Source organism: Eubalaena glacialis, chromosome 19 (assembly GCF_028564815.1).
Source record: "Eubalaena glacialis isolate mEubGla1 chromosome 19, mEubGla1.1.hap2.+ XY, whole genome shotgun sequence".
Taxonomy (NCBI): Eukaryota; Metazoa; Chordata; class Mammalia; order Artiodactyla; family Balaenidae; genus Eubalaena; species Eubalaena glacialis.
This window is the reverse complement of record NC_083734.1, coordinates 49,403,991-49,431,344: the sequence shown is the minus strand read 5'-3', so window position 1 is coordinate 49,431,344 and position 27,354 is coordinate 49,403,991. Positions and strand designations below refer to the sequence as shown.

General features: G+C 44.5%; 1 protein-coding gene across 2 annotated transcripts in view; it reads left to right on the top strand.

The window, feature by feature from the left end:
- Positions 1–27,354, top strand: part of PECAM1 (platelet and endothelial cell adhesion molecule 1) — a 54,535-nt gene that overhangs the window by 6,199 nt on the left and 20,982 nt on the right. For both annotated transcript variants that reach the window (XM_061176545.1, XM_061176544.1), the window contains 11 exons: positions 3,331–3,624; positions 7,519–7,824; positions 10,965–11,240; positions 16,117–16,365; positions 17,645–17,920; positions 21,039–21,326; positions 21,949–22,056; positions 23,169–23,196; positions 23,888–23,964; positions 25,721–25,774; positions 26,826–26,888. In XM_061176545.1, the coding sequence (XP_061032528.1) occupies positions 3,331–3,624; positions 7,519–7,824; positions 10,965–11,240; positions 16,117–16,365; positions 17,645–17,920; positions 21,039–21,326; positions 21,949–22,056; positions 23,169–23,196; positions 23,888–23,964; positions 25,721–25,774; positions 26,826–26,888 (2,019 nt within the window). The remainder of the gene's footprint in view (positions 1–3,330; positions 3,625–7,518; positions 7,825–10,964; positions 11,241–16,116; positions 16,366–17,644; positions 17,921–21,038; positions 21,327–21,948; positions 22,057–23,168; positions 23,197–23,887; positions 23,965–25,720; positions 25,775–26,825; positions 26,889–27,354) is intronic.

The window sequence follows — 27,354 nt, the reverse complement described above, 5'->3', positions numbered from 1 at the left end:
AGCTGGCTTTGCCCAGAGTGAATGATCCCAGAAAAGGAAAGAGTGACCAAGATGAAAGTTGCAATGTCTTTTATAAACTAATCTCAAAAGTCACCTACTAGCACTTCTGCTATATTGTTGGTCATAAGACCAACCCTGGTCTGATGTGGGAAGGGACCATATGTGGGTGTGATAGCAGAAGGCAAGGCTCATGGGGGGCCATGTTGAAGGCTGGATACCAGAAGGGTGGTGGTCGTGGTGATAAAATCTAGGCTGCTGTTCTGTTGCATCAAGTCAATGAGCTGGGATCCGTATCTTGAATAATTTATTTTTAATATAAATTTATTTATTTATTTATTTTTGGCTGCATTGGGTCTTCATTGCTGCGTGCGGGCTTTCTCTAGTTTCGGAGAGCAGGGGCTACTCTTCGTTGGGGTGCCCTCGGGCTTCTCGCTGTGGTGGCTTCTCTTGTTGTGGAGCACGGGCTCTAGGCGCATGAGCTTCAATAGTTGTGGCACGCAGGCTCAGTAGTTGTGGCGCGTGGGCTTAGTTGCTCCGTGGCATGTGGGATCTTCCTGGACCAGGGCTCGAACCCGTGTCCCCTGCATTGGCAGGCGGATTCTTAACCACTGCGCTGCCAAGGAAGCCCTATATCTTGAATAATTTTAAAAAATGCTTTTCCTTCTCCTGTCCTGCCTTCTTTTTTCTTTTTTTTTTAATTCTTTTGGCCGCGCCGCGCAGCATGTGGGATCTTAGTTCCCCGACCAGGGATCGAACCCGTACCCCCTGCAGTGGGAGTGCGGAGTCCTAACCACTGGACCGTCAGGGAAATCCCATGTCCTGCCTTCCTTTCTTCTTCCTTGTCTGCTCCTGCTGGCCATGGAAGTGTGTGGTTCCTACCAGTCAATCAGCTGTGTTAATTTATTAAGCAGATGTATATTAGATTTGCTTAGAAAAGCAAGGTAGGCGGAAGCGTCTTGTGTTAGTGCACATCATCCTCTCTAAAAAACCGCTACCCGATACTTTAGCCAAGTTTGCTTTAAAATTGTTAAACAGTGGTAGAGCTCCCTAGGGATGGTCGGTAGGAGACCCAGGCAGGGCTGGCGCTGAGGCTGGAAGGCCTGGAGTAGGGAAGAACTGTGAAATGCAGACTGTGAGCTCTAGGTGGGCAGAAACTGTGCCAGTCTTACCCTTCTCTGAATCCCCAGTACTGGGTGCAGTGCCTGGCACAGAGACGCCCCCTTCAATGTCTGCTGAATGAATGGTGCTGAGGAAGCAGGAAGGAGGTGTCAATCAGGGGCCACGCATCGGGCAATACAAACCTGCCCCTTCAGTGCTCTCAGCCACCTTGGTTCTGTCATTGTTCAAGATTAAAATACCAGGGAAGGCAAGTATTAGTGTTCCTACTTTATAGGAAGAGAGGTGGTAGCCTGGAGAGGTTAAGTAACTCCCAGTGACACCCAGCTAATGACTGTGGGATCAGAGGTTTGGACCGGGTGTGCCTGACTTGCTTTCTTTCTGTACCCAGTTCTGTGTCCCAGTCTGGGGTGTACCAGCCATGGGTATGCATTTCATTCAGGTTGATGACACTAAAGTAGCCCAACACAGTGCGATGAATAACACCGGGAGTCTGGAGAAGTTGCTGTAATTCACCTGGGAAATTAAAAAATTGCTGGGTTTTTTTTTCTGAAAAAATTGACTAGAAATATGATTTCAAGAAAGAGCTTTAGAGACCTCAAGACTGAAGAGTTGGTATTATATCTGTGACTGACAGAATCTAGCTAACATTTTGCAAGCAATTCATCTGTGCCAGGAACTGTGCTCCAAGAACTTAAACTCAGGTTGTCATTTACACTTACTGTTATTATGTCCATTCTATGGCTAAACAAACTGAGGCTCAGAGAAGCTCAGTAACTTACTAAAAGCCACACAGTTTGTGAGCAGAGATGGGATTTGGCCCAGGAAGTCTGACTCTGCACTCATCTTCTGCTCTTTACCATCTCCTGATAGAATCACTGTACTAAACAGCATGGCTTAAAATGAAGAAGGAGGTACTGAAGGAGTAGGGAGACTTGCCTGTCGCTACCTGGGAAGGGAACGTATTAATCTATGGGAAACTAAACATGGTTCAAAGAAACTTCTGTTCCGAGAGCTCACCCAGCAAGCTCCTCAGACCAGGAGCTAATAAGGAATACAGAAAGACAGAAAAGGGAATTCTAAAGATTCCTGCTGTAAGAAATTTAAACAATCATCTTGTTTGATCTCATGACTAATCAGATGCCATTTTTTGTTAAATTAATTGCTCAGAAAAAAAGGCACAAGGATGGACTGTTGTATTCAGTTTAAAACCTGAGACATGTTATAGACAAGTTAAATTCTAAGGCGTTCAAAAACAGTTTGACGTTATTAAAAGAGAGAGAAAGAAAGATAATTTTTTGCCAGTATCTCTGGGCAGCTACCTTGCTATACCTTTTTTCGTTTGTAAAATGATTTGGGACCACTTATAAAAATTATGTATTATTGTTCAATAGGATAAAATAAATAAGGAAATCAGAATGAGAGGAAAATGTGGCAGTCAAATAAAACTGTGACTCTTTTAGCACAGAAAACTGCATCCCAAAGGTTGCTAGAGGTAAAATTTGGGGCTTATACTTCTTAGCAGCCAAAGCAAAAACAGGAAGCAAGATGCATGAGAAAAAGTGGTTTCAAGTTCTCACCCATCTGGTGAGGCTTCTGACTTCATCAGCTAGAAAACACCAGTTGAGACTGTGCTAATTTGGGCGGGTGGGGGTGGGTGGGTGAGGTGGGGTTGGGGGAGCCGTTCCTGGACGTGACCATGTGATTTCGGAATGGTGGTAGCCATCATTTATCAAGCAATTACCATGTACCAGGCACTGGTACGCCCAGGAAATCACTAGGTGATTTCCTGCTCCTCTCTGTAAGTCTTACAACAACTTACTATGTAGGTATTATAACCCCATTTTATAGATGAGAAAGTTGAGCTCAGAGAGGTTAATCACCCAAGGTCACACAGTAAGTGATGAGCCAGGACTTGAACGTTTGTCTGCTTGAATCCTATGCTCTCTCCAGGGGCCACCATGTGGCAGCTCACAGGCTGCATACATCTTATGGACATGTTTTATTTGTCACACTCCGAAGGCTGCCACCTTGTCATGGTGGGAATATGAGCAGCTTAGTATCAGCTGCCTTGTGCTTGACCCGCCACACACAGTCACTACTCACCTGGGACCCCTGGACACTATACTGCATGGATGTGATGATACCAATCTGATGTGGTGACGTGGTTTCTGAGATAACTGGTGTGTCTGCTCTCCTTCCCTTGGCCTTTAGCTTTCACCATCAACAGCATCCACATGCAGATCCTGCCGAAGCAGGAGGTGCAGAACGGGGAGAACCTGACCCTGCAGTGCGTCGTGGATGTCAGCACCACCTCACGTGTCAGGCCTCAGCACCAGGTGCTGTTCTATAAGGATGACGTGCTGTTTCACAACGTCTCCTCCATGGAGAACACGGAGAGTTATTTTATTCCCCAAGCCCGGGTCTATGACGCAGGGACCTATAAATGCACCGTGATCCTGAACAACAAGGAGAAAACGACTGTGGAGTACACGGTGTTGGTGAGAGGTGAGTCCCTGGAGTGGAACACAGCTCAGGCAGGTGAAGCGTGAACACATGCAGCAGCCAGAATGGTGATTCAATGAGTCGTAACACCGGACCTACCTGCCCGTCCATCATCCTTCTCACTCATCTGCCTGACATTTTCCTAACCTGGAAATGCAGGCATTAGACATGCTCCCAGTACACCAGGCTTTTCCTCACCTCCATGCCTTTGCACATGCTATTTTCTCTCCCTGGAATACCCTCTTCATCTCATCTCCTCGTGAACTATTTCTCCTTCAACACTCAACTCAGTGATCTCTTCTCTGACACTTTCCCAAACAAAACTGATCTCCCCCATGGTCCCAGTCCTTACAGCTCTTATGCTTTCTCTGCGTTCAGTGGTATTTGTATCAAGGTCATGGGGCTGAGTGTTGACTCTGGATTCTGCAGTCACTCTGCCTAGATTCCAATCTGGACAAGTCCCTTAACCTGTCTACACTTTAAAATTCTCATCAGTAAAATGGAGATAATAATACTGCCGAGCTCAGGAAGTTATTGAGAGGATTAAAAGATATCCTGTTGGTAAAGAGCTTAGTGCAATTTCCAGCACATAATGAGTTTCCAATAAGCGGCAATTACTATTTCACTCGATATTGCAACTTTCTCACATATCTGTCTGCTCTTCTGGATTATGAGATCCTGAGCTAAGAGATGGTGTTTGGTCTATTTTTGTATCTCAAACAAACAAACAAAAATCTGGCTCATAGTAGGCACTCAATAAATGACTGTGGAGTAAATTAAACAGTTGAAAACAGCAAGTAGAAATAGAGATGGAAAAACAAGAGAAATATCATTGTGGGAAATTTGGGTCATAGAGTTCCATCCGTCCATTCATTCATTGATTTACTCCTTCAAGAAGCATGTCCCAAGGCTGCAAGTCAGGAAAAAAAATAGGTTATAGACATGAAAATGCATCAGACAGGTCCTAGCTGTGGACGCACTTACAGTGCTGTGGGGAAGAGGGACATGTAAACAAATCATTGCGGTCCAACAGTCATATGATCTGAGCGCCTTGGGAGCACAGCGGTAGGAGGAAACAATTCTGCCTAGTGAAGTTAGGGACGGCTTCCTGGAAGAAGGGACACTGGGTCCAGATATAGAAGATCGTGTGGGAATTTGCTTGATGGTGAAGTGGGGCAAAGGACAGAGAAAAGGGATGTAGCATAAGAGTGAAAGTGCAGATGCTGAGAAAGAGGTTGCCAACCCAGCAGAGTGCCCCTCGGTCAAATTCTCCGACCTCCTGAAGACAGGTCTTCATGTCCTGTCTCTAAATTAGAGATCACTGGGAATCTTATGTGTACCCTTGAAGGTTGTTTGGGTTTTTTTGGTTTTTTTATAAATTTATTTGTTTATTTATTTATTTTTGGCTGCGTTGAGTCTTCGTTGCTGTGTGCAGGCTTTCTCAAGTTGCGGTGAGCGGGGGCTACTCTTCGTTGCTGTGCGGTGGCTTCTCTTGTTGTGGAGCATGGACTCTAGGCGCATGGGCTTCAGTAGTTGTGGCATGCGGGCTCAGTAGTTGCGGCTCACGGGCTCTAGAGCGCAGGTTCAGTAGTTGTGGCGCACGGGCTTAGTTGCTCCGCAGCATGTGGGATCTTCCGGGACCAGGGCTCAAACCCATGTCCCCTGCCTTGGCAGGCGGATTCTTAACCACTGAGCCACCAGGGAAGTCCAGGTTGTTTTGTTTTGAGGATTAAATGGGTAGCAGATGAAGCCTTCTTAGTGATTGAGTGTTGGATGAATGAATGGCCCGTTGTGTGCAAGGTGCTTGCCCAGACCATCCTTAGAAAGAAATAACCCTTTCATCAAACAAGAAGCAGGAAGAACCAGTGGACAAGTGTTTGGGGGCGTTTTCCTTTCAAAAGTATACAACCTCTGGCCACCTTCCCGTCAGGCTTTGAGGCTCACACGGGAGAACGTGACTGCATCACCCCCCAGGCCAGTTCCTCCCTGGGTGTCCTCTGGTCAGTCGGGGCACGGCTGGCCAGACATCCCTTTGTGTCACCAGGGGCAACAGCCACAGGGATGCAGACCAGCCCTCCTCCATCTCCACCGCGGACAGGGGAGGAGCCAGCAGGTCCAGGTATTCACGTTAGTGATGAGGAAAGATTGGCAGGCCAAGAGTTTGGGAAATGTACGTTGAAAAGAAATGCGCTGACAAACTTGGATGGATTTAATGGATACAGTTTGTGAATTCAGCCCTGTGCCTCCTTGACAGCTGCTGACATAACTGTCATTTCTGCACTTTTGAGCTCACTTCTGTGATCAGAATAGTCATTCATACTATTGTTACCTCCAGTAATGAGAAATACCACTTATCAGGCCCTCATGAGGTAAACGATTCTAAGTGCGTTACACGTGTTGCGTTTTCCTCCTGCAGTCGCACTGGCAGATAAGCCTGGCTCCTCCCACGTACAGGTGTGGATGCCGGTGCTCGGAGAGGTTGGGTGGACTGGTCGCATAGAAGGCAGAGCCAGAGTGAGAACCAAGATCTATCTGACTCCACAGTTGGCCTGTCCAACTCTTGATTATTACGATAGGTTTTTGAAGTAGACAAAAGGCAATTCATTCATTCATCAACCATTTATCGAGTGCCCACTCTGAGCCAGGCTGAGGACCCAACAATGAATAAGACATGACCCCGTCCCTTGCGGAGCTCGTGTGGGGCAGGGGAACACCTTTTCAAACAGCTGCCACCAGAAGTAACAGCAGTGGTGAGAACACAGTACAGATCTCCTTCCCAAGAGGACAGCCCTCCATCTCTGACCTGGGTGGGTCAAGAAAAAAGGTTCATGAGTCTTAGGTGACTGGGGGAAGTGGCACATCCAGGAAGAGGCAGTTTTAGGATACAAGCAAGTCTGTCTGACTCCAAGGTGGAGTTCATGATCCCCAGACCACGGGGCCTGGATAGGACATCTAGTCTCAGCCAGGCTCTCCGGGCTCCCCCTAATCTGACCTTGGCTCACCACCCATTGTATTTTCCCCTCCAGCCCTTCCTCGGCTCCAGACGGCCCTCCTGAAAAGCCACTCCTATCCCTTAGCACAAGCAGATCCCCATGCACGTGTGCGCTCTGAAATGCCTGTCCTTAGCCCTCATCCCATCTCATGTGTCCAAATAACCCCCTCCCTCCAAGATTCCTCTCAGGCCCTATTCCTTTCTAGGATCTTCTCTGATCCCCCCAGGCAAAGAGGGCCTCCTCCTTTCCCGACTGCTCCGTCACTCACTGTCTCTGTGACACACTCTGATGCTTGGTTATTTTCAGCTTTGCTTTTTGAACTGAGAGGCCACGCCTCCCTCCTCTCCCCCCACACCCCAACCTCTGGCTCTGGAGTCACACAGACCTGGAGTCAAGTCTCAGCTCTGGGGCTTGACGGCTGTGAGATTTTGGATGAGTCTTGAACCTCTCTGAGTATCACCTTCTTCATCTGTAAAATGGGCATAATTTTCTCTTTCCTGCCCACCCAAGAGTTTTATTATGAGAATTAGAAAATCGGGTCATGGATATAAAGTCAATCCTAGCTTGTGGTAGGCATTCAATAAATTATAACAACAATCACAATGATATCCACAAATACAGGCTGTTTTGTTTTGTTTTTAACTGTATCAGTTGGGATGGTTGCCTTCCCAATGGAGTTATAAACATTGAAAGCACCAACCACATCTTAAACATATTTTATATTTTTCAAAGTACCTGGTACGGTGCTGGAAACATACTCGCTCAGTAATTACCTGGTAGGTAGCACTGAGGTTCTGGGAACAAAACAGAAGAACCCTCAGATGGGTCAGCCACAGTGACTCAGCTGAAGGGACGCTTGTGCCACTGGAGCAAACATACTAACGGACTTTCTCTTCCCCCAAAGGAGTGTCCGATCCCAGGGTGACGCTGGACAAGAAGGAGGTCATAGAAGGCGGGGTCGTGATGGTCAACTGCTCTGTCCCGGAGGAAAAGGCTCCAATACATTTCACAATTGAAAAATTCGAACTAAATGTAAAAGGCGTCAAGCAAAAAAGAGAAAAAACTTCCCAGAACCAGAATTTTGTGACGCTGAAATTCACAGTTGAAGAGCAAGACCATGCTATATGGTTCCAATGTCAAGCTAGGATTGTTTCCGGGACCCACGTGGAGCCCTCTAGATCCATCAGGAGTGAACTGGTCACCGTGAGGGGTCAGAGTCCTACTCTCCTTTTTATCATTCTTTCTGGTTTGCTGGTTTGGTCTGGGGAGAAAGAGCCCAGAATTGGAAAGGGGCTGGGGCCTTCTGGCTGGACTGCTGTCTCAAGACTGTTCTTAATCACTTTATATTTTTCAAACTTTTTGACTGTGACACAGTTAAAAATATACATATATATTTCCCAACAACACTTAACCTTAATATATGATGCATTTTGCTATTTTTCTTTCTATTCTCTTTCAGTTTTTTAAAGCACTGGCCTCGACTCCCTGAAACGATGCCTTGTGTGACCTGCAGTTTGGAAACCATGGCTTTAAGCCAGTGAGGATCAGACACCAGGAAGTAGGGTCTGGAGGGGATCCAGAGGGAAGGGGGGCCAGGTCCTCAGCCTTTGCCGCCCAGGTTTTTTTTTTTTTTAATATTTATTTATTTATTTATTTTGGCTGCGCTGGGTCTTAATTGCGGCACACGGGATCTTTTTTAGTTGCGGCATGCGAACTTCTTAGTTGCAGCATGCAGACTTTTAGTTGCGGCATGCATGCGGGATCTAGTTCCCTGACCAGGGATCAGACCCGGGCCCCCTGCATTGGGAGTGCGGAGTCTCACCCACTGGACCCCCAGGGAAGTCCCTCTGCCTCCCACTTTTGATGAGGGACTCCACTCTTCTACCCACCCTTCCATCCCCAAGACATTGGACAAATAGGAAACAAATGAGGTGACCTGAGAAATGCTCTCAGGAGAGAAAGGCAACAGCAGAGGGGAGCCTGGGTGTGAGTGTCCAGGACAGAGAGAGCTCAGAGCTCCAGGTTAGGCAACCAGCAGCTCCCGGTGACCTGAGAGGGAAGCAGTTGTGAAGCAGGGAGGAATCAGGAGAAGGCACAGTCTACTGCAGAGAGCCGCAAATGTATTCGGGATAGGAGCCCTAAAGCTTATCATAAACGACCCTCTGCTTTTGGTACCTTACTTCACCTCTGCCCATTGTGTATGCATAATACTTTATTTATGTGTATATATTTACTATATAGTATTATGTATATATAATATATAGTATTTTGTATATACAATATGTTTCTTATTATACTACGTGGTGTGGGTTAAATTTTCAGAAAATATGGTACTATGTAAAGTATAAAGTGACAGTCTTCATAGTAAGTACCACTACTCAGAGAAAACACTTGTGTGGTCTTCCAGACTTGTTCTGCTCATTCATCATGTACACACACAATTTTTGCTTGTTTTTCTTTGTTTTTACAAAAAAATAGGACCACTCAAGCATTCTATCTTATAACTTCTTTTTAACAACCATAACGTATATGGACTTTTGTCCATATCAAGAAATACAGATCTTTATCATTTTAGTGGCGACTCGGAATCCTGTGCCCTAATATATTTGCTTCGTTTTCTATTGATGGACATTTAGGTATTTTTCCACTTTTTTGCTATTAAGACAATCTTGCTTATACTTATAACTTATACATACTTATAACTTCTGTACTTTCGTGAGTATTTTATTATTATTTATGGGTCAAATTGTTGATTCAAATGTTTTGTGCATTTTCAGTATTGAAAGATATCGCCAAAGTACTCCTCCAAATGGGTGAACATTTCCATCAAAAGTGTTCCATTTTCCACATCCTCACCAACACAGAATATTATCAATGTTTTGTTATTTTTGACAGTCTGATGGAGGTGCAGTGATATATCATTGCTGTGATTTGTATTTCTTTGGTCTTCCTTGAGGTTGAGTATGCTTTTTATGTTTATTGGTCTGTTACATTTCCGCCCCCATAAACTGCCTGTTCATACACACTTTGCCCATATTTACCACTTCTGGTTGATTTGTTTGAGCCCTTTATAAATTAAAGGAATGTGCTCTTTGTCAGGTACTATGCAAATATTTTACTCAGTTTGTTATGTGTCCTATTTCTTATTTCCATGAAGAAGCTTTTAATCTTTAGTTAATCAAATTTATGCATCTTTTGGGAATTCCCTGGCTGTCCAGTGGTTAGGACTCAGCACTTTCACTGCCATAGGCCCAGGTTCGATCCCTGGTCTGAGAATTAATATCCTACAAGCTGCATGGCACAGCCAAAAAAAAAAAAAAAAAAAATCTATGCATCTTTTTTCCTTACGGTATCCAGTTCTGTGATTCACACCTAAAGTTCCTCCACACTCCAAGATTATTAAAGAAAAAATGCACCTATGTTTTCTTTTACTGTTTCTGTGCTTTAATTTTTTTTTCTTCCGCATTTAGATCTCTGGTGCATCTGGAGTTAGTTAGATGCTCTCTCTTTTTGACTTTTACTCAGGAAAAGACTTTTTTTTAATTATACCTTTTTATTGTGAATTTAAATGACTTTACAGTAAAAAAAAAAAAAAGAATATTAAAGTATTATAATACTCTGAATTCACTTTTGGCATTTTTTAATGTTCTTATCTGCATTTTGCATAGTTGTAATCTGTGTACATACTCCCTTACGCACTGCTGTTTTTTTGGTGGGAGCAAAGGCCTGGCCCTATTTCTCTCACCATCTCCTGAAGATCCGACACCCTGATATCTGACCCATATATTATTAAAGCAGTGTTTTTCAAACTGCATGAGTCATGAAATCAATTTAGTCTGTCACAACCAGCATTTTTTAAAAAGAGGTAGAATAGATTAGAAATCACTTTTGGGGGGCATACGGTTATTTACATATGCATTTCCACGAAGCTGCACTTTGGAAAGCGATGGAATATCTAGGCTGCAATGCCAGAGGTCCATGAAATTGTGCGATAATTACCTAGGAAATCCTTGGTGGGCAGGGGGAGAGTCTGTTTCTCACTGCTGTGATTATTTCTGAGGTCATTTGAAGAAAGTTCTGTAGATGAGATCTAGGGAAGATGATTTGGCCTTTGGGAAGCTCAAGAAAGTTAGAGAACTGAAGAAGAAGGCTGAAGATGCAAGAATGAGCGAGAAGGGAGGGAGCATCAAAGCAGCCTAGGCTAAGGTTTTTGAGAGGAAAGGTTGAATTTTTTTAATTAATAAGGAAAAACTGTTGTTGGTATGAAAAAGAACAGAAAAGGGGAGGAAGTGCCTTTCCCCTTCACCCAGGTTTGAACCTGAATCCAACCAGCTTGTCCTCTTCTTGTAGAATCCTTCTCTAATCCCAAGTTCCACATCAGCCCCAAGGGAACGATCATAGAAGGGGATGATCTCCACATCAAGTGCACCATTCAAGTGACGCACCTGGCCCAGTCATTTCCGGAAATCATAATCCAGAAGGACAAGGCGATTGTAGCACACAGCAGGCACGGCAACGAGGCCGTGTACTCAGTGATGGCCACGGTGGAGCACAACGGCAACTACACGTGCAAAGTGGAAGCCAGCCGCATATCCAAGGTCAGCAGCATCGTGGTCAACATAACAGGTAGGGCTGCTGCTGGAGGGTGTCGGCATATGGCGGGCTCAAGAAGCTGCTGTGCTGAAATCCAGGATGGGCAGTGAGAGCTGATCCTTCGCTCCTGCTGGTCTGAATGAATGTGCTCAGGCAGGGCCATGGTGCTGGTGGGGAAAAGTCAGTACAGAGCAAGTAAGCCGTTCACTGTGGTGGTTGAGGGTGCAGGTTGTGGCATCAGATCCCAACCTGGCCACTCAGTACCTCTGTGACCTTGGGTGCGTTATTGACCTTCTCCTTGCCACAACTCTGAGATGGGGATAATAACAGCCCTCTAGGACTCTTACAAGGACCAAATGACATCACCCTGCCATAAAGGGCCGCATATAGAGTAAGCACTCAGTGAAATGTCAGCTGGTGTTTCTATTATTATATCACATTTTTCTTTCCTCTGTGCCAAATACTGTGCTAGATCCCTGTATCCATGTGCAGGTCCTATGACAGGGTCAGGAATGAGAAAGCATTACTAAACTCAAAAATAATAGTCCCAATTCCTCTTTGTTGAATACTGTATGCCTGGTTTACATACATTTTCATTTCAAGCTCACAACTGTAGTATAAGGTAAGAATTATGATTCTGGCTTTATGGAGGTGGAAGCTGAAGCTGAGAGTTTAGGTCACGCATCCAACAATTAGAGGGTTGCCAAGTGGCAGAGCAAGGGTCACTCCCCAGGCCTGTTAGAGTTCCAAACCCATGTACCTAAAAGTTCCGTTGGACTCCTTCCTCCTTTTCCTGGCTTTACTTTTCAATAAGTACTCTACCTTGGGAATTCCCTGACAGTCCAGTGGTTAGGACTTGGCCCTTTCACTGCTGGGGCCCAGGTTTGATCCCTGGTTGGGGAACAAAGATCACGTAAGCCGTGCGGCCAAAAAAAAAAAAAAGTACTCTGCCTCTTCCCGTGTATTGTATGTATTCAGGCACTAGAATGTAAGCTGATGAGGGCAGGAACATTATCTATGTTATCCAGTGCTATATCCTTAACACCTAGAACAGTGCCTGGCACATAGTAGGCATTCAATACCTATTTGTTGGATGAACAGATGAGCATTGGATAACAGTGTTTCAGAGGCAGAGAGAGTCAGCACTTCTTGGTTCCCAAGTGAAAGTGTTCATTCATTCATCATTTGTTCACTCATTTACTGAAAGCCTCCTCTGTGTCAAGCATAGAGTGTATAGTAACAGTGACAGTCCCCAGTATCATAGGTAGGCTGCCAACTACCCAACTAGGTGATTGGCATGTGTTGGACCCTGCTAGCAATTTAGTTTATTATTGAGAATGACAAATGTTTTGATGGCACATATTTTTCACTGATAAAATATAATTATCTCATTAGAGAACAGTATTCAATTCAACATATATTGAGCACCTTCTGCATGCTGGGCAACTTTTGGGGGATAGGGAGCTGCCTAAGGCCAAGCTTTGCCTTTGAAGAATTCACAGACATAAGTAGATCATGAGAATGCAATGCAATGAACAACTACATTAAAGGGATGGGTGTATTGCTGTGGGAGCTGCAGGGACCACGTGACAAACACATGGGCCGTTTCACCAGTTAGAGCAGCACCCTGATCCCTCAGGCCAGCCTACTTGAGGGAAACATAAAGCATCTTTGGACCATAAGATACTATTGTTGTAGCTGATCCCCCACATCCAGAAGTCCAAGTCATGAAGAGTATACAAGTCAACCAGGAGATGAGTCTCCCTGGCCCAAGAAAGCACAGTGTTAGACTCGGCCTGCCCCTCCCATCCCCTCAGCCTGGTGCTCTGTGGTCCTGTTCCACGTAGAGCTACCGGAGCCATGCCAGGGCTGGCAGGCAACACCCCCACGTTCAAGTGCTGCAAGCCCTTGGACGTGGCTCCAGGCCCACTTATGCATCTGGTTTTCCACTCCTCTGTTGCTATCAAGCCTCACTGTAAGTGGCTCTATATAGTGATGTTGGAGAATCACAATAATTTTGTGGACATAAAAACCATTGAATTAGTAATTTGTCTTTGGATTGAAAGTGGGTTTCCTTTACCCCTCACTGTCCACCTTTTCAGACCCAATCTGTCACCAAGTGCTGCCAGGACTCTCAACTCTGCCCTGTCACCTTGTCTCTACAATCACACCCTAACTCTGGCCCTCACACCAGGATGGTTGCAGGGGTTCCCCAAGCATCTCTGCTCCAATTCATCCTTCAGCCAACCTGTAGGAGAAGCACCTATTCGACATCATTATTCATGGGCTTAGCCGCCTTCACCTTGACTCCACCCCCTTCCAAACATCCCATCCCACTCTGCCTGGAACATCCTTTCCCCTTGGCCACTGGAAAACCTCTGTTGTCCTTAAAGACCAACCCGCAAATCTCCCTCTAGGCTCCCCCAGGCAGAGTCCCATGGTCACACCTCAGTCCCCATCACACTCTTCTCCTGTCTTCATGTCAACCGTCGCTATAAAGATTTAGCATCCTTCTTCACCACCCTGGGTGAGCTCTTGAAGGACCAGGTCTGTGGCTCAATTCATCTGACAACATTGATACTTAGCACAGAGCCTGGCACATTGTAGGAACTCAGTAAATATTTGTTCAGTGAGTGAACAAAAGACCCATCCTTGTTAACCCCCGTGATGGTCCAGCTGGTCTGTTTACGTTACCTCCTTTACAAACAGACATTCCCTGACAACATCGTATTCCTAATTCTAAACCACCGTGCACCCACCCTAGCAAGCTGTTTTATACTTTTTGCATTTTTTTTACATGTTTTTATTTTTTTTATTTATTTATTTTTAAATAAATTTATTTATTTATTATTTATTTTTGGCTGCATTGGGTCTTCGTTGCTGTGCGCGGGCTTTTCTCTAGTTGTGGAGAGCAGGGGCTACTCTTCATTGCGGTGCACGGGCTTCTCATTGCGGTGGCTTCTCTTGTTGCAGAGCAGGGCTCTAGGCACACGGGCTTCAATAGTTGTGGTGCACGGGCTCAGTAGTTGTGGCGTACGGGCTTCGTTGCTCCGCGGCATGTGGGATCTTCCCGGACCAGGGCTCGAAGCCGTGTCCCCTGCATTGGCAGGCGGATTCTTAACCACTGCACCACCAGGGAATTCCCTGTTTACGTGTTTTTAAATGTAGAGTCATTGCTGTGGGATTCTTCCTAAGTCATTTTTTTCACATTTTTTGGTGTTTGTCCAATGAGATTGTAAGGCACTTAAGGAGGTCAGTTTCTTTGGTTCCTTTTCCCCACTCCTAACCTAGAGCTTTTGATGGTGATCTGAAAAGAGGTAAGTCTATGTTTATTATATGGAAGGACAGAGAGATGGAACATGCCTTAATGAATTAATTATTGGAATATCACCTTACTTGCAGTTTTATTTTATTCCCTGTCGAGGAAACTAGGAAGACACCGCGGACTGATTATGATGGAAATGATTTCCATTTCCATCTGTGGAATATCAGTGAAGACAATGACAGTGTTGGTTTTTACTTCCAAACCTCTATGGCAGATAAATTTAGAGCCAAAGGTAGAATTTGGTCCCTGACTCCTAGTTGCATTCTCAAACCTCTAAGAAGGTTTCCTAAGAGAAACTTTGAGTCTCAGTCTCTTTCTTAATATGAAGATAGTGTCAAGCATTACTGGCTCCTTCTTCCTTCTGCATCAAGGGTCATAACCATGAAGTCAGTGTGCATTTGCTTGCACGAAGGATCCAAGTCTCCACAATGGTTAGGTAGTTAATTAGTAATTTCCCTGCTGCTGGAAATAAAGACATTCACCATAATTATAAAATATTGATATAGTTAAGGGGATACTTAAATTGGGAGATGGCAAGACTTCTTGAAATACAACCTCAGTCTTTACTACTGTTGACATCCAACCTACATTATGGTACTAATAACTCCTTACAGTAGCATAGCATGTTATAGTTTACAAAGTGTTTGACCTTGGAGGCTTCAGGTGGCATCTTCATTCTTCTCCATGGGGAGTGCTGGAGGGATGGTGGCCAAGCTGCCACTTGTCCCCAACTCCATGCCATCACTCTGCTTCAAGCTTGGACTACATCGCCTCCTGCTTCCAGTCTGGGCCCCTCCAACCCCATCCATTCTCCTCCCAAAGATCTTCCTACAACACACATCCAATGCCATTCCCCTGACCCAGACTCTCCATGGTTCCCATTGCCCTGAGGACATAACCCACACTTTTTTATGTGGTTCCCAAGTTCCTTGAAGATCTACAAGCCTTCTTCTTCTACTCCCACTATGTCCCAGGCTGCCTGAACTTTCAGGTGCTTGAACCTCCTGCCAGGTCTTCCATATGCTATTCTCTCTGCCTGTGATACTTTCCATCTTTGCCTGGATAACTTCCTCCAGGAGCTCTTTCCTGATTCTTCAAGCCTAGGTTCAGTGTCCCCTCTATGGGCTCTACTGCAAACACTATCTGAATCACCCGCTAGACTTAAGAACTTTGGAGTCAAGGACTGTTTCTTTTTCATTGCTGTCTCTCCTATGCCAAGCACAGAGATGGCCTGAAATAAATACTTGGGGAATGAAATGAGTGAGTGGATGAATAAATGAGTGAATATCTGAGTCATTACTTGCTGCATTACAAGTTGCAAAATTTTTCTAATCCATGTCTGTGAAATAAATTGGATTAACGAGGGAGGCAAACCTGCCATTGGAATCCCAGGTGAAGAATGAACCCTGGCTCTTCAATTGTGTGATTGTCAGGGACATGAGAAGCAAAGGAAAACTTTGTGCAGGAAGTTGGGAAATGGTTCTGTCAAAAGCAGCTGGGCCGAAGGCCTCTCCATAAACGGGCTTTGGGGCCGGTACCCAGAAACATCTCACCCCATTCCCACTCACTGTTTTTTTTTTTCAGAGCTGTTTTCCAAGCCAAAGCTGGAATCTTCCGCCACACGTCTGGATCAGGGGGAAGGCCTGAACCTGTGGTGCTCCATCCCAGGAGCACCTCCAGCCAACTTCACCATCCAGAAGGGAGGCACGGTTGTGTCGCAGGCTCAAAATTTCACTAAGATAGCCTCAGAGTGGGACAGCGGGACATACACCTGCGTCGTGGGCATCGGCAAGGTGGTCAAGAGCAGCAACGCGGTCCAGATAGCTGTGTGTGGTGAGTACGTCCTCGCTGGCTCTGAGGGTCTTGGGACTGAATGGGAGAAAGGGAATTTTTTGCCAGGCGCCACCCTCTCTGTTCTGAAGGTGGTTCAGACTGAGGCAGGGTAAGAACTCGGGGGGAAAGAGAGAGGAGTGGAAACGAGAGACCAAACAGCAGCAAGTGGGTATTTCTGCTTAGAGTACAGGAGAGAAGCATCAAGGAGAATGTCGCTGGCAAAAATCACGTTCATGGCTTTGTTGTGGCTTTATGCTAATGGTGTGGCCTCTGAATCGGCAAGATTCTGCTGCTTGAACAGGCACCCACCCAAAGGGTCAGGGAGGAAACACTGCTTAGTCGACACTAAATTTTAAGATCTAAGTTCCAGTTTTTGATCCCTATCCTGGCTCACCCGAAGGGCTAGGACTCCCAGTGGGCAGAAGTAGGTACTTGGACCACCCAGAGCCGGGCTTCTTAGACTTGAATGTGCATGCAAAACCGGGTGACAACGCAGGTCAGGATGGGGCCAGGTTTTGCATCTCTCACCAGTGCCTTGGGGATGCTGGTGCTGCTGGGCCCTGGACCACACTTTGAGTAGCGGGGTTCTAAACGGATGTGGAACACCAGGCAAGCTGTCACTGTCACTGTTCTTATTCAGTCATGATCCTTCAGTTTAGCCTTCAGTTTAAATCCAGCCAAGATTTTAGTCTCAACCGAAGCAGGATTTTAGCAGTCATCTACCTCACAAGGAAATAATGTAAGAGACAAATGTGGGTCATTCCACTGTAATTCTTTTTGTTTTTGCAGTTCTTGGGAGGAGGTCGTTTCATTTTATTAGCTTTATAAATAAGCTAATTTCTAAATAATAACCTAGTATAATTCTTGTTTCTGAGGCATGAAATTTACTATCAGGAGAGGCTGAGGCACTGAGAATTTGTTTTAAAATATATTCTGTTTGGGTACTTGTATTTTTTAATATTTTTCTTGTGTCTTTTCTCAATACAAAAAAAAGATGTGAATGTGTGTGTATGTGCACATAAGATATGTGAAAATATAAGCATATATTTAGGGGGGTGTAATGTTCTTCCTGAATTTGTGTCATCCTTTTTTGTTTATATTATTCTCTTTCCCTCTCCCTCCTCAAGAATCTTAAAGGAGTCCTCCAAAGGTAGATAAAGCAGGCAGGCATTTTAAATTCAAGTAATGACAGAGAAAGCCAAGCCCAGAGTTCGGAGAAGGAATCCCTTGGGCTGGATGTTTTGCTTCAGATTGTTTCTCTCTCTCTCTGTCGTTCTAGAAATGCTTTCCAAGCCCAGTATTTTTCATGACTCCAGGTCTGAGGTGATAAAAGGACAGACCATAGAAGTCAGTTGTCAATCCATAAATGGAACCTCACCCATTTTTTATCAGCTTTCAAAAGCAAGTAAGACTTTGGCGAGTCAGAGCATGGGCTCCAATGAGCCCGCAATATTCAAAGATAACCCAACGAAAGATGTAGAATACCATTGCATCGCGGATAATTGCCATTCCCACACCAAACTGGTCAGCGAACTTCTGCAGGTCAAGGTGATAGGTAAGTCATGTGGGAAGAAGAATCCATGTGGGACTGGGGCTTTAGTTCACATTTTCAAAGTTTTGGGGTAGACAAGAGAAGTGGGTGGTACTTGTGCAAAGTCCATGAACATGACATGTGGCAAAGCAGACCAAGGCCCAAGTAAATGGAGCCGGAAAATATCTGGGGGTTGTCAGTGTGGCCAGTGTCATCCTTTTTCAGAAGCTTTCAAGTGAACTGCTGAAATTATAAGCATAAATTGTCCCAAGTTGAGGAAGCACAAAAGTTGTGCTTTGGGGCTCCCTTAGCATTTGCTCATGTTTAGATGAACTGACAGTCTTCTCTGAGAATTGTAGACCAGAGCTCTTCTCTACCATGGACCTTCGGTGGGGCAAATTCTGTTATGTGTGGAACCCACAGCAGTCAGAGCTTCAGGCTAACAGTCACTAGGACTCTCATACTCGAGAGAAATATACCATTGTCCTGAGATGGATAGTTTTCCTCAAGCCTCTGTCTTGTACCTTTCCGGAGACCTTAGGAGTGCCCATTACTTGCGTCTCTGAGACGTTCTGCATCTTGTTGTAAAAAGCTTAAAAAGGCTTCCTCTTTGTCCTCCTCCTTTTTGTTTAATAACTGCTTATCTACACGTGCCATGTGGACATCTTGAGTTGGACAGTAGTTTCTCCTACTATTTTTTGGGTTGGTGGGGGCACGCCGTGCGGCTTGCGGGATCTCAGTTCCCCGACCAGGGATTGAACCCATGCCCTCTGCAGTGAAAGCCCGGAACCCTAACCACTAGGCCACCAGGGAACTCCCTGATTCCTCCTACTATTAATGTATAGCCTAAGAGAAACAATACTTTTCAAATTAACATCAATATATATTAAGCCTCTCATGCCGTAGGGCATACAAAAAAAGAAGACATATTCTTTGTTTTCAATGATATAATGAGAAACACAGGCTCTCCTGATTAAATAGTGAAGAAACATTTTAATATATTTGAATAACAGTGCAAACAAATATAGAAAAAAATGTTACCAGGCAACACATGTTTAATTGTCACGCGAACTCCCCTTACAACGATGGTGATAGGAATTTAAGGCATGAAAGATATCTAGCTTGAGTGGGAAGAGCTGGGTCAGGAGCCAGGGTTCAACAGTGGGTGGGCAGAGAGGGCTAGAGATGGTCCCCAGCCTGGTCAAATAGGTGATCAAAAGGCTCCATGGAGCAGCTCTAAAGGCTGTGGGTAAGTCAGATGCCTGGAAAGGAAGACTGGGAATGGAGAGTCATTGGATATAAACTGGTAGAGTAACTGAGCCTAACTGTAAAGGGCATCAGCTGCCAGCCTTAGGAGTTGGGGATTTGTCCTGTGTGCAGTGAAGAGCCAGAAGAGAGAAAGAGGGCATGCTGAGAATGGGGTCTTGGGAAGATTAACCTGCTGGTCCTATCAGTTAGCAGGAGTGGAGATTTCAGACCTTACAATACCTTAAGAAACTAACGTAGAAGCCCATGTGAAACTCTTGGTTTAAAGTGAGTCAGTATTAATGGCTAATATTTACTGAGCTCTGACCACATGTCCAACCCCGTGTGAAGTTTGTTAGTAAATTATGCCCATTCATACTTACAATAGCCATGTAAGCCCCATGTTAATATCATCCTTATTTTACGATGAGGCAACTAGGGCTTAAGATAAACAGCTGGTGGGCAGTAGGGTTGGGAACTGAGGCCAGGCAGTCTGGCTCCTGAGCCTGGCCTGCCACCACCCCCTTGTGCTTCACAAGAAGACAGGCTGCACCCTCCAGGAGTCTGCCCTTGTGCTTGACCCCCACTATCCCATCCCAGGCCTGGTGCTCCCTTTCTTTGGATCAGCAGCTCCGTGGTCTGGCCACGCCCTGCACTCACAAGAGGGTGATTCATAAATCAGATGCCGGTCTGCCGATCGGTTCATTCTGACACTAGCAGGAACACACTTGGGAAGACAGTTTAGGATCAGAATTTTAATGGTTGAACATGGAGTGAAAGGGTCTGTCTATAGGAGGTAGATGAGTTCTTCTTGGATCTGCTGGGAATGAGAGGCTGGCAGGGCTTCTCAGTGGAAATGTGCAGGTAAAAGTCAAGACTTGGAATTCAGGGGAGTAACCTGGACTAGAGCTATATATCTAGGCATTAAATGCCATAAGTTTATGTGTTAAATTCGCAAATAGAAGCTATAATGTAGATGAAATCACCAAAGACGAGAATGGAGACGGCAAACTGAGGACTGAATTTTGCAGAAAGTCCACATTTAAGGGGAAAACGGAAGAAAAATTAGTAAATAAAGAGGGAGTGGCAGGCGAGGAGGTAAGAGAATCAGAGTGTGAGGCTTCACAGAAGCCCAGGGAAAGCTGAGTTCCAAAGGAAGGGCTGGGTGACAGGTGAGAGCTGTAGGGAGGCCAAGGATGGGAAGACGGGAAGAACATCTACCATGGATTGGACCTGCAGGGAACTCAGGGGTGAGTTAGTCAGGGGTCAGGTCATCTTTGAGTTTCTTCAAAACCAGAGATATACAGCAGTTTCAGAAGCAGAGAGATAGAAGTCAGTTTTCCAGGCTAACAAGAAAGTGGGAAATGAGGACATGAAGGCAATTGGTTTAGATCATCCAAAGGAGGAGAGAAACAGGACAAGAGCTCAAGAAGGCAGTGCGTTAAGGTTATTTGCTCGTAAGATCTGGAGGTGCCATGCATCTTTGTAAGCAGAGAGAGAGAAATCACATACAGACACAGACACACACACGCACTCTCACACACTTACACACAGTCTCACACACAAACTCACCCAGAACAAACCCTAGTAGAACACAGAAGTTAATCGTATAGTTAAGCTAAGTGGTCAGTAATACTTGAGGTGGTAAGTGAAGGGAGGTGTCCCTAGCATCCTGTGTCTAATCAATATGTGAGGGCAGGAGGTGTCCATTGCTGCCCTTCTGGGCTAATTGGGAGAGGAACTGTGAAGAATGTGGGATAACACAAGTGACTTGAATAAAAGGCAAAGTCCAAGTCTGAGTCACAGTCACAGATAGCTGGTCTTGACCAGTGGCCGTGTCATGTTCTTCCTCTTCCCCACTTCTCTTCTCAGTGCTAATCCCTTTCCTGCTTTCCAGCCCCGGTGGATGAAGTCAAGCTCTCTATCCTGTTGAATGAGGAGGTGGAGTCTGGGAAGCCCATTGTGCTTCGATGCTCCGTGAATGAAGGATCTAGTCCCATCACATACAAGTTTTACAAAGAAAAGGAGGGCAAACCCTTCTACCAAGTCACCTTGAATGACACCCAGGCCATTTGGCACAAGCCAAAGGCTAGCAAGGAGCAGGAGGGACAGTATTACTGCACAGCCTCCAACAGAGCCAATCTCTCCAAAAATGTCCTCCAAAGCAACACCCTGACAGTCAGAGGTGAGTCGAGGTCTCAACGGCAAAATGTTGTGTGAGCTCCAAGGGCAAGGCTAGAAAGCACTTGTAAGAGGAAGTGGGTGGGAGTTTAATGCATTTTACTGAGGGTTAAGGGACCAACACATTCGCCAGGCTCTTTGGTTTCAGGTAGTAAAAATCCACTCAAATTAAGTATAAAAGAGGAATTGATTATTATAAGGAATTAGAAGTATTTCACACAGTCCTAATTACAAATTCTTGGTGGAGAGACACCAGCTTGGGTCAAATGTGCACCCGTGGACCACCTGTGGTCAAGAGGAGTGGGTCATGCAGGACAGACATGGTTAGAGGAGCCCACCTACGTGGGCAGAGGGTGATTTATGGAGAACGAGGAAGGGTGAACAGACACCCTAAGAAGAGTCTCCTTCAGTCCTATGGTCCTTTCAGACCATCACTGACTCGTTTTATAGCAGAAACAACTATTTCTGCCCCTCCTATGAACACAGAGTCCCTCAGAGGTAGATGCTCAGTGAAAGACATCAGTGACAAGGATATAAAAATCAGTCTTATTTGCTGCTTAGGGCTGATATTATTTCTTGCTGGCAGAGGAAAAACTGATATATTTAAAATTTTTTTGCACTTCCAGTCTATCTTGCCCCCTGGAAGAAAGGACTTATCGCAGTGGTTGTCATCGGAGTGATCATTACCACCTTGATACTTGGGGCCAGATGCTATTTTCTGAAGAAAGCCAAGGGTGAGCACAGTCCTTTCATTCCATTCTGACAGGCTGCCCTGCCAGGGAACCTGTCACGGATGTGAGGGGTTTCAGCCTCACGGGAGGCTAGTGCTCTGCTCCAGTGAGAGTCGAGGACATGTGCCTGGCGACAGCTGTTTTCCTCCTGGGGTGTCACCTTGATAACCAAAGATTTTGGCTTTGGTGGGTGTGGAGATTTTACTGCCCCTGGATTTAGCTAGGCAAAAGTGAAAGCAATTGCTTTCTCAGTTGGGCTCCCCAGAAAAGATGAATTTGGGGGGAAGTTGCATCTACATGTGGTCAGAAGCAGCCCTTCGTGTGGATTTGGCGACATCTAGTCCTACAATTGGTAGAGTTGGGCATGAGTGGAGACACCCACACACGCTGAATGCCTCCCAGTTAATCTTTTGGTTGTGCCATGATTTCTACCCTGTGCTTGGGGTTAGCCATGTGTGGAGGGAAGCCAGGATTACTCATGGACACTCAGGAATCAGAGTCAATTAAGCAAGATGCAAGCAAAAGGGCACAGCACCGGTAAAGTCTGCAAAAATTTTTTTGGGATAAGGCGGGTTGCTTATCCCTGTTGGTGCTGCTGCCTGGGATGGGAGGAGACAGATGGGATGAGGAGGGTTTTTTCCTAAAGCAGGAAAGGGGCAGCCCCCCTGGGAAAACTGTCCTAAGGCTGAGTCTGGCCTTGGCCTCAGGCCAGTTTGGAATTAAAAGCACAGGGATTGATTAAGCCTTTACTTTTGGAGATGGTCTTGAAGCAAAGAGATAGTTGCCCGTTTACCTGGCTCATCTGGTTCCTGTGCTGTTGTCTTCCTCTCCGTCACATTCCATGAAGGGAAGTTGCTTCTGGCTAAAACAGTCGAAATGTCAAATTTCAGGGAACATGATGTGAAATCTCTTGGTATAAGACCAAGAGAAGACCTGCTTCGTTTATTTGTTTGTTTTCCTTTTTTAAAAAGTGCGAATATATTTGGCTTTCCGTTCTCTCTTTTTATGGGTATTCAATCTTCAAACAAGTCAAATATGGTTGAAATGAATGTTCCTGTCTGATATGGTTGTGGGTTCTTTATACTGACTTTGGTTCTTTTCTTTGTCTTTCAAAGCCAAGCAGATGCCGGTTGAGATGTCCAGGTCAGTGTACTTGGAAGAGGGGTGGCTGTCCTATGGGTGTGGATAGACTTGTCTGGAGGGATTCCTGTCATTAGGAAGTTTTCAGTGGTTCTTGGCAAACTCAGAAAAATTAGGACCTTGGGTGTGAGCGGTGTAGGGGTGTGTGTGTGTGTGTGTGTGTGTGTGTGTGTGTCTGCGTCTCAGTGGAAGATTGCCAACTGTCCTTCACGGGAAGGAATGGCTTTATTCTGAGGTCATGTCCTGTCTACACTTTTCCTTATGAAATTATAATGATAGATGGAATTTAAAGATTTTTTACTTACTTGGCAAAATAGAGTTGCCTTAAAAATGGTTGTACTATTTTTACTGTTCTTGAGATCTAAAATCCCAAAGCATGGAAACTATCGTTCTGTTCCTGAAAGAAACAATAGCACAGGATGAGGAATCCCCTCCTGACATGGGATTCACCTCATAAAGGACTCCTCATGTTTGTGTGCCCTTTGGCCCGGACACTTATTTCAACAACAAAAAGGTTTCTGTCAAATAATCATAGAGCTGAAGAAAGCATTAGTTCCAAGTGAGAGAGTAAAACTTTCTTCACTTCAGAAAACTCTTCCTGGTTTTCTCATGCTCTTTCCTTGATTATTTTGTTGGTTTGGAGTTAGAGCCAAAAAAATGTTATTTCTTTTTCCTTTTTAAATTTCAATTTAAGGCCAGCAGCACCACTTCTGAACTCCAGCAATGAGAAGACATTGTCAGATCCCAGTACTGAAGCCAACAGACATTATGGTACCGTCATGGTTTTGTGCAGTTGTTAAGAGTTTTTCCCAACTTGCTCTACACTCTCCTGTCCCTCTGAGAAGCAGAATCTATGGGCGGTGGGGTGAGGTTGGAAGGGAAACTCTGGCTTCAAGCTGGGACCCTTAATCTAATCAGTCATTGGGTGGTGAGCTAACAAGCAAAACAAAAGCTTGAGAAGAAAGGCAGAACATTGTGCCCTAATTTCACCACCTTCTAAATATCCCAAGGAATGAAAGGTGGAGAATAATTATAATGCTGTGGACACCCACGTGGGTTCTCTTCACACACTGGACGCTGTGCAAGTGAAACCATTCTTCATTTGTAAGAGAGAGACCAGCTATCAAATGAAGGCATTGGTAAAACATCTTCTCAGGTGGAATTATTTATTGCAAACACAAGGCAGTCTCATTTCAAACTCTCCCCGGTGGGAAACCAATTTAAAGATCTCACTGTTGGTAGAGGCATTTAAAAAAAAAAAAAAAAAAGAGTGGTACAATAAAGGAATAACTGGTTATGAGGTTTATCACAAGCTTGAGAGTCAGCTCAATAGGGTGGGGAGCCAATCCCGGGTGTTCTTAATCCCATTAGGTCTGTGAGAAAATTGTTCAGACCTTTTAGCAGGGGTGTTGTCTGTTTCCCAGAGGGGGCCATGATTACATCACACAAAAAGTTCTGTCCCAGACAGTTTTGGGAATTAAACACTGATGTTCTTTTCTAATTCTGTAACAGCGTCGCACAAAATAAAAACTTTTTAGAATACACCTTTTACAGGGCATTCCTGAGAAATCTTTTGAGAAATGAGCAATTCCTATAGTACTGAATCATAAACTTTTTAAAAAGTAAAATAAAACATTTGTCGTAATAAGAGTAATGTGCCAATAAAGAGAAAAGAGCAAATATGTCATTGAAGAAACTACATTCAGAAAAGTTTGGTGAATATTTAGCAAAAAGTAATCCAGTGCTATAGAGAAAATACCTCTTTGTGGTATAAAGTGGGTTCTGTTGGTAATTTGTATTTATACATAAGAACAAAGATATGATATTCTAAATTAAATGCTGATAAAGACTTATATTAAAATAGAATTTCCTCCCAAATTTCCAAAATGCAAGAAATACTCCAATTCTTATTATATTTTCTCTGCATGGATTATTTCAGTTTATAAATGTATGTTAGTAATCACAATAGTAATTTGTAAATACATAATGGAATGGAAAACCATGTGTTCTTCAGGAGTAGTATTTGTAACACTTGTAAGAATTCTTTTTAATAAAGAACAACTTGATAAAAAAGATCAAAAAATTTTTGCTCCTGCCCAGGTGGCAGCCTGGAGGTATTGCAATATCTTTAAACCATGTTCTCATGGATCCAATTCTCCAGCTGAAGGATACTGGTCCACTAGTATCCTTCATGTTTGTGGTCACTGGCTCGCCCCTTCTAGAATTAAGCTTAATTTCTTCTGAGCTTGCTTCTAGTGAACAATTCTGAATTTTGAACAACTCATAAATAGCCGTGTCCCTCCCATGCGATGGTGGGCATCATACCGGTTTTAGAAAGAGACCAGGCAGTGGGTTAGATGGGACCCAGGGCCACCAGGAGGGTATTTGGACCCCAGATACACTGCTGGTTGCCAACTACACTGAAGAATTTGGGCTTGACTCCTTTTGTTAGTGGCACTGAGTTTTCTAAAATTTATATAGAAAACTAGGAATTCCATTGTCACTCATCCTGTTATTTTTCAACTAGGTTACAATGAAGATGTTGGAAACCATGCAATGAAGCCATTAAATGAAAATAAAGGTAATTATCTATCTAACTTTTTAAAAATTAGAAACCTTTGCTTTTATATAAAAGACCCCTAGGAAAAGAACAAAAGCTGTTAAGACCTGTGGATATTTCCTCATCTCTCTTAAATGGAGATGGCTATTGCTTTCTCCAAAGATGCTGTCTCGTGTCTCTTGTTACTTGTCTTAAAAATAAGCAGCAGTGCTATTTTATTTTATTTTTTATAGTGTATTTTTCATTTTTTTGTTTTTTCTCATGTATTTTTCATTTTTATTAAACATTTAGTAGATACAAATAATATTTATAAGTTATATATAAAATATAAACAATAGCAATTCAATAAATAACTGCATACCCATCATCCTTTAAAAAAAAAAAAAAAAAAGAACATTTCCACTACCTTTAAAGTACCCTGCGTACTTCTTCCCACCCCAGCCTCTTAACACTTTTCTTTGCCAGCTTTATTGAGATATACTTGACATATAACATTGTGTAAGTTTAAAGTGTACAACATGATGATTTGCAGTAATGCTACATTAAAAAACACCTGTGCCTCTACTATCCAAGAGAAGGGAGATCCTCCTGACTTATTTAGTAGCCCATTCTGAATCAGGAAGTTCCATTTTGGGTGTAATTTGATCTCCTATGCATATGCCTTATACTCTCAAAGCAGTTTGAGGCTGGGCACCCCGTTCCCCATTTCCTGAGATCCTTTCCATCTTGGAGAAAGCATTCTGTGCCTGTGGCCATGGAGAAGGCTTCTACAGTTAACTGCTGTGGCCGATGCTGGCTGTTTTCTGTATCTAATGAGCTTTACGAGTCCTCACACTGTGGTAACAACGGGACCTGAGCCGGAGGGTCCTTCCACATCCTGGGAGTGCAGGCCTCCTCACTATCTCTCCCAGCCTGAGTTTTCTCGCCCACTTAGAATGGAGTTAAGCCTGCATCCAGCTTCCCTGTTAAAATACAGACTTCTTCGATCACTTGAATAGAAATCTCTACTGTGGTCTGAGACCCCCCAAGGAGACTGTGTCTAACCGCAGGCTGCTGTGGTTCTTTCGAGCAGAGCCTCTGACCTTGGACGTGGAGTACACTGAAGTGGAAGTGACCGCCCCTGAGCCTCACAGAGGTAACACCATCACTCAAGGGATTCCCCACGTTTTACTGTCTGATTGGGTGTAGATGCCAGGGTGGGCTGTGCTGTGGCCCCCGGACAAGAATCTAGTCACCCTCATCACTCAGAAGGGAGGTGGTCAGCAGACAGACGGGCTGGACATGCCCAAGGCAGGAGCAGTGACACCCACCCAGGTTTGGAGGTGTAAAATTTCATTATTATTTATCATACTACTAATGATGGCTGCGTTTTATTGAGCAATTACTAAGTGCTAAGAAATGGGTCTGTTGAGAGACTCTTAGCAGGCAGCCTCACTCCTGGGTTTTGGGCATCCTTCCAGAGGTAGCCCCCTTGCCCCAATCCAGCACCTTCCTTAAAAAGTTGCTTGCAGACTGAGCTTGTATAAATGAAATGTGCAAGGGGATGAAAGGGCTTGGCTATTTAAAGGGACAATTGGGTAAAGGCTTTTGAAAGCACAGAC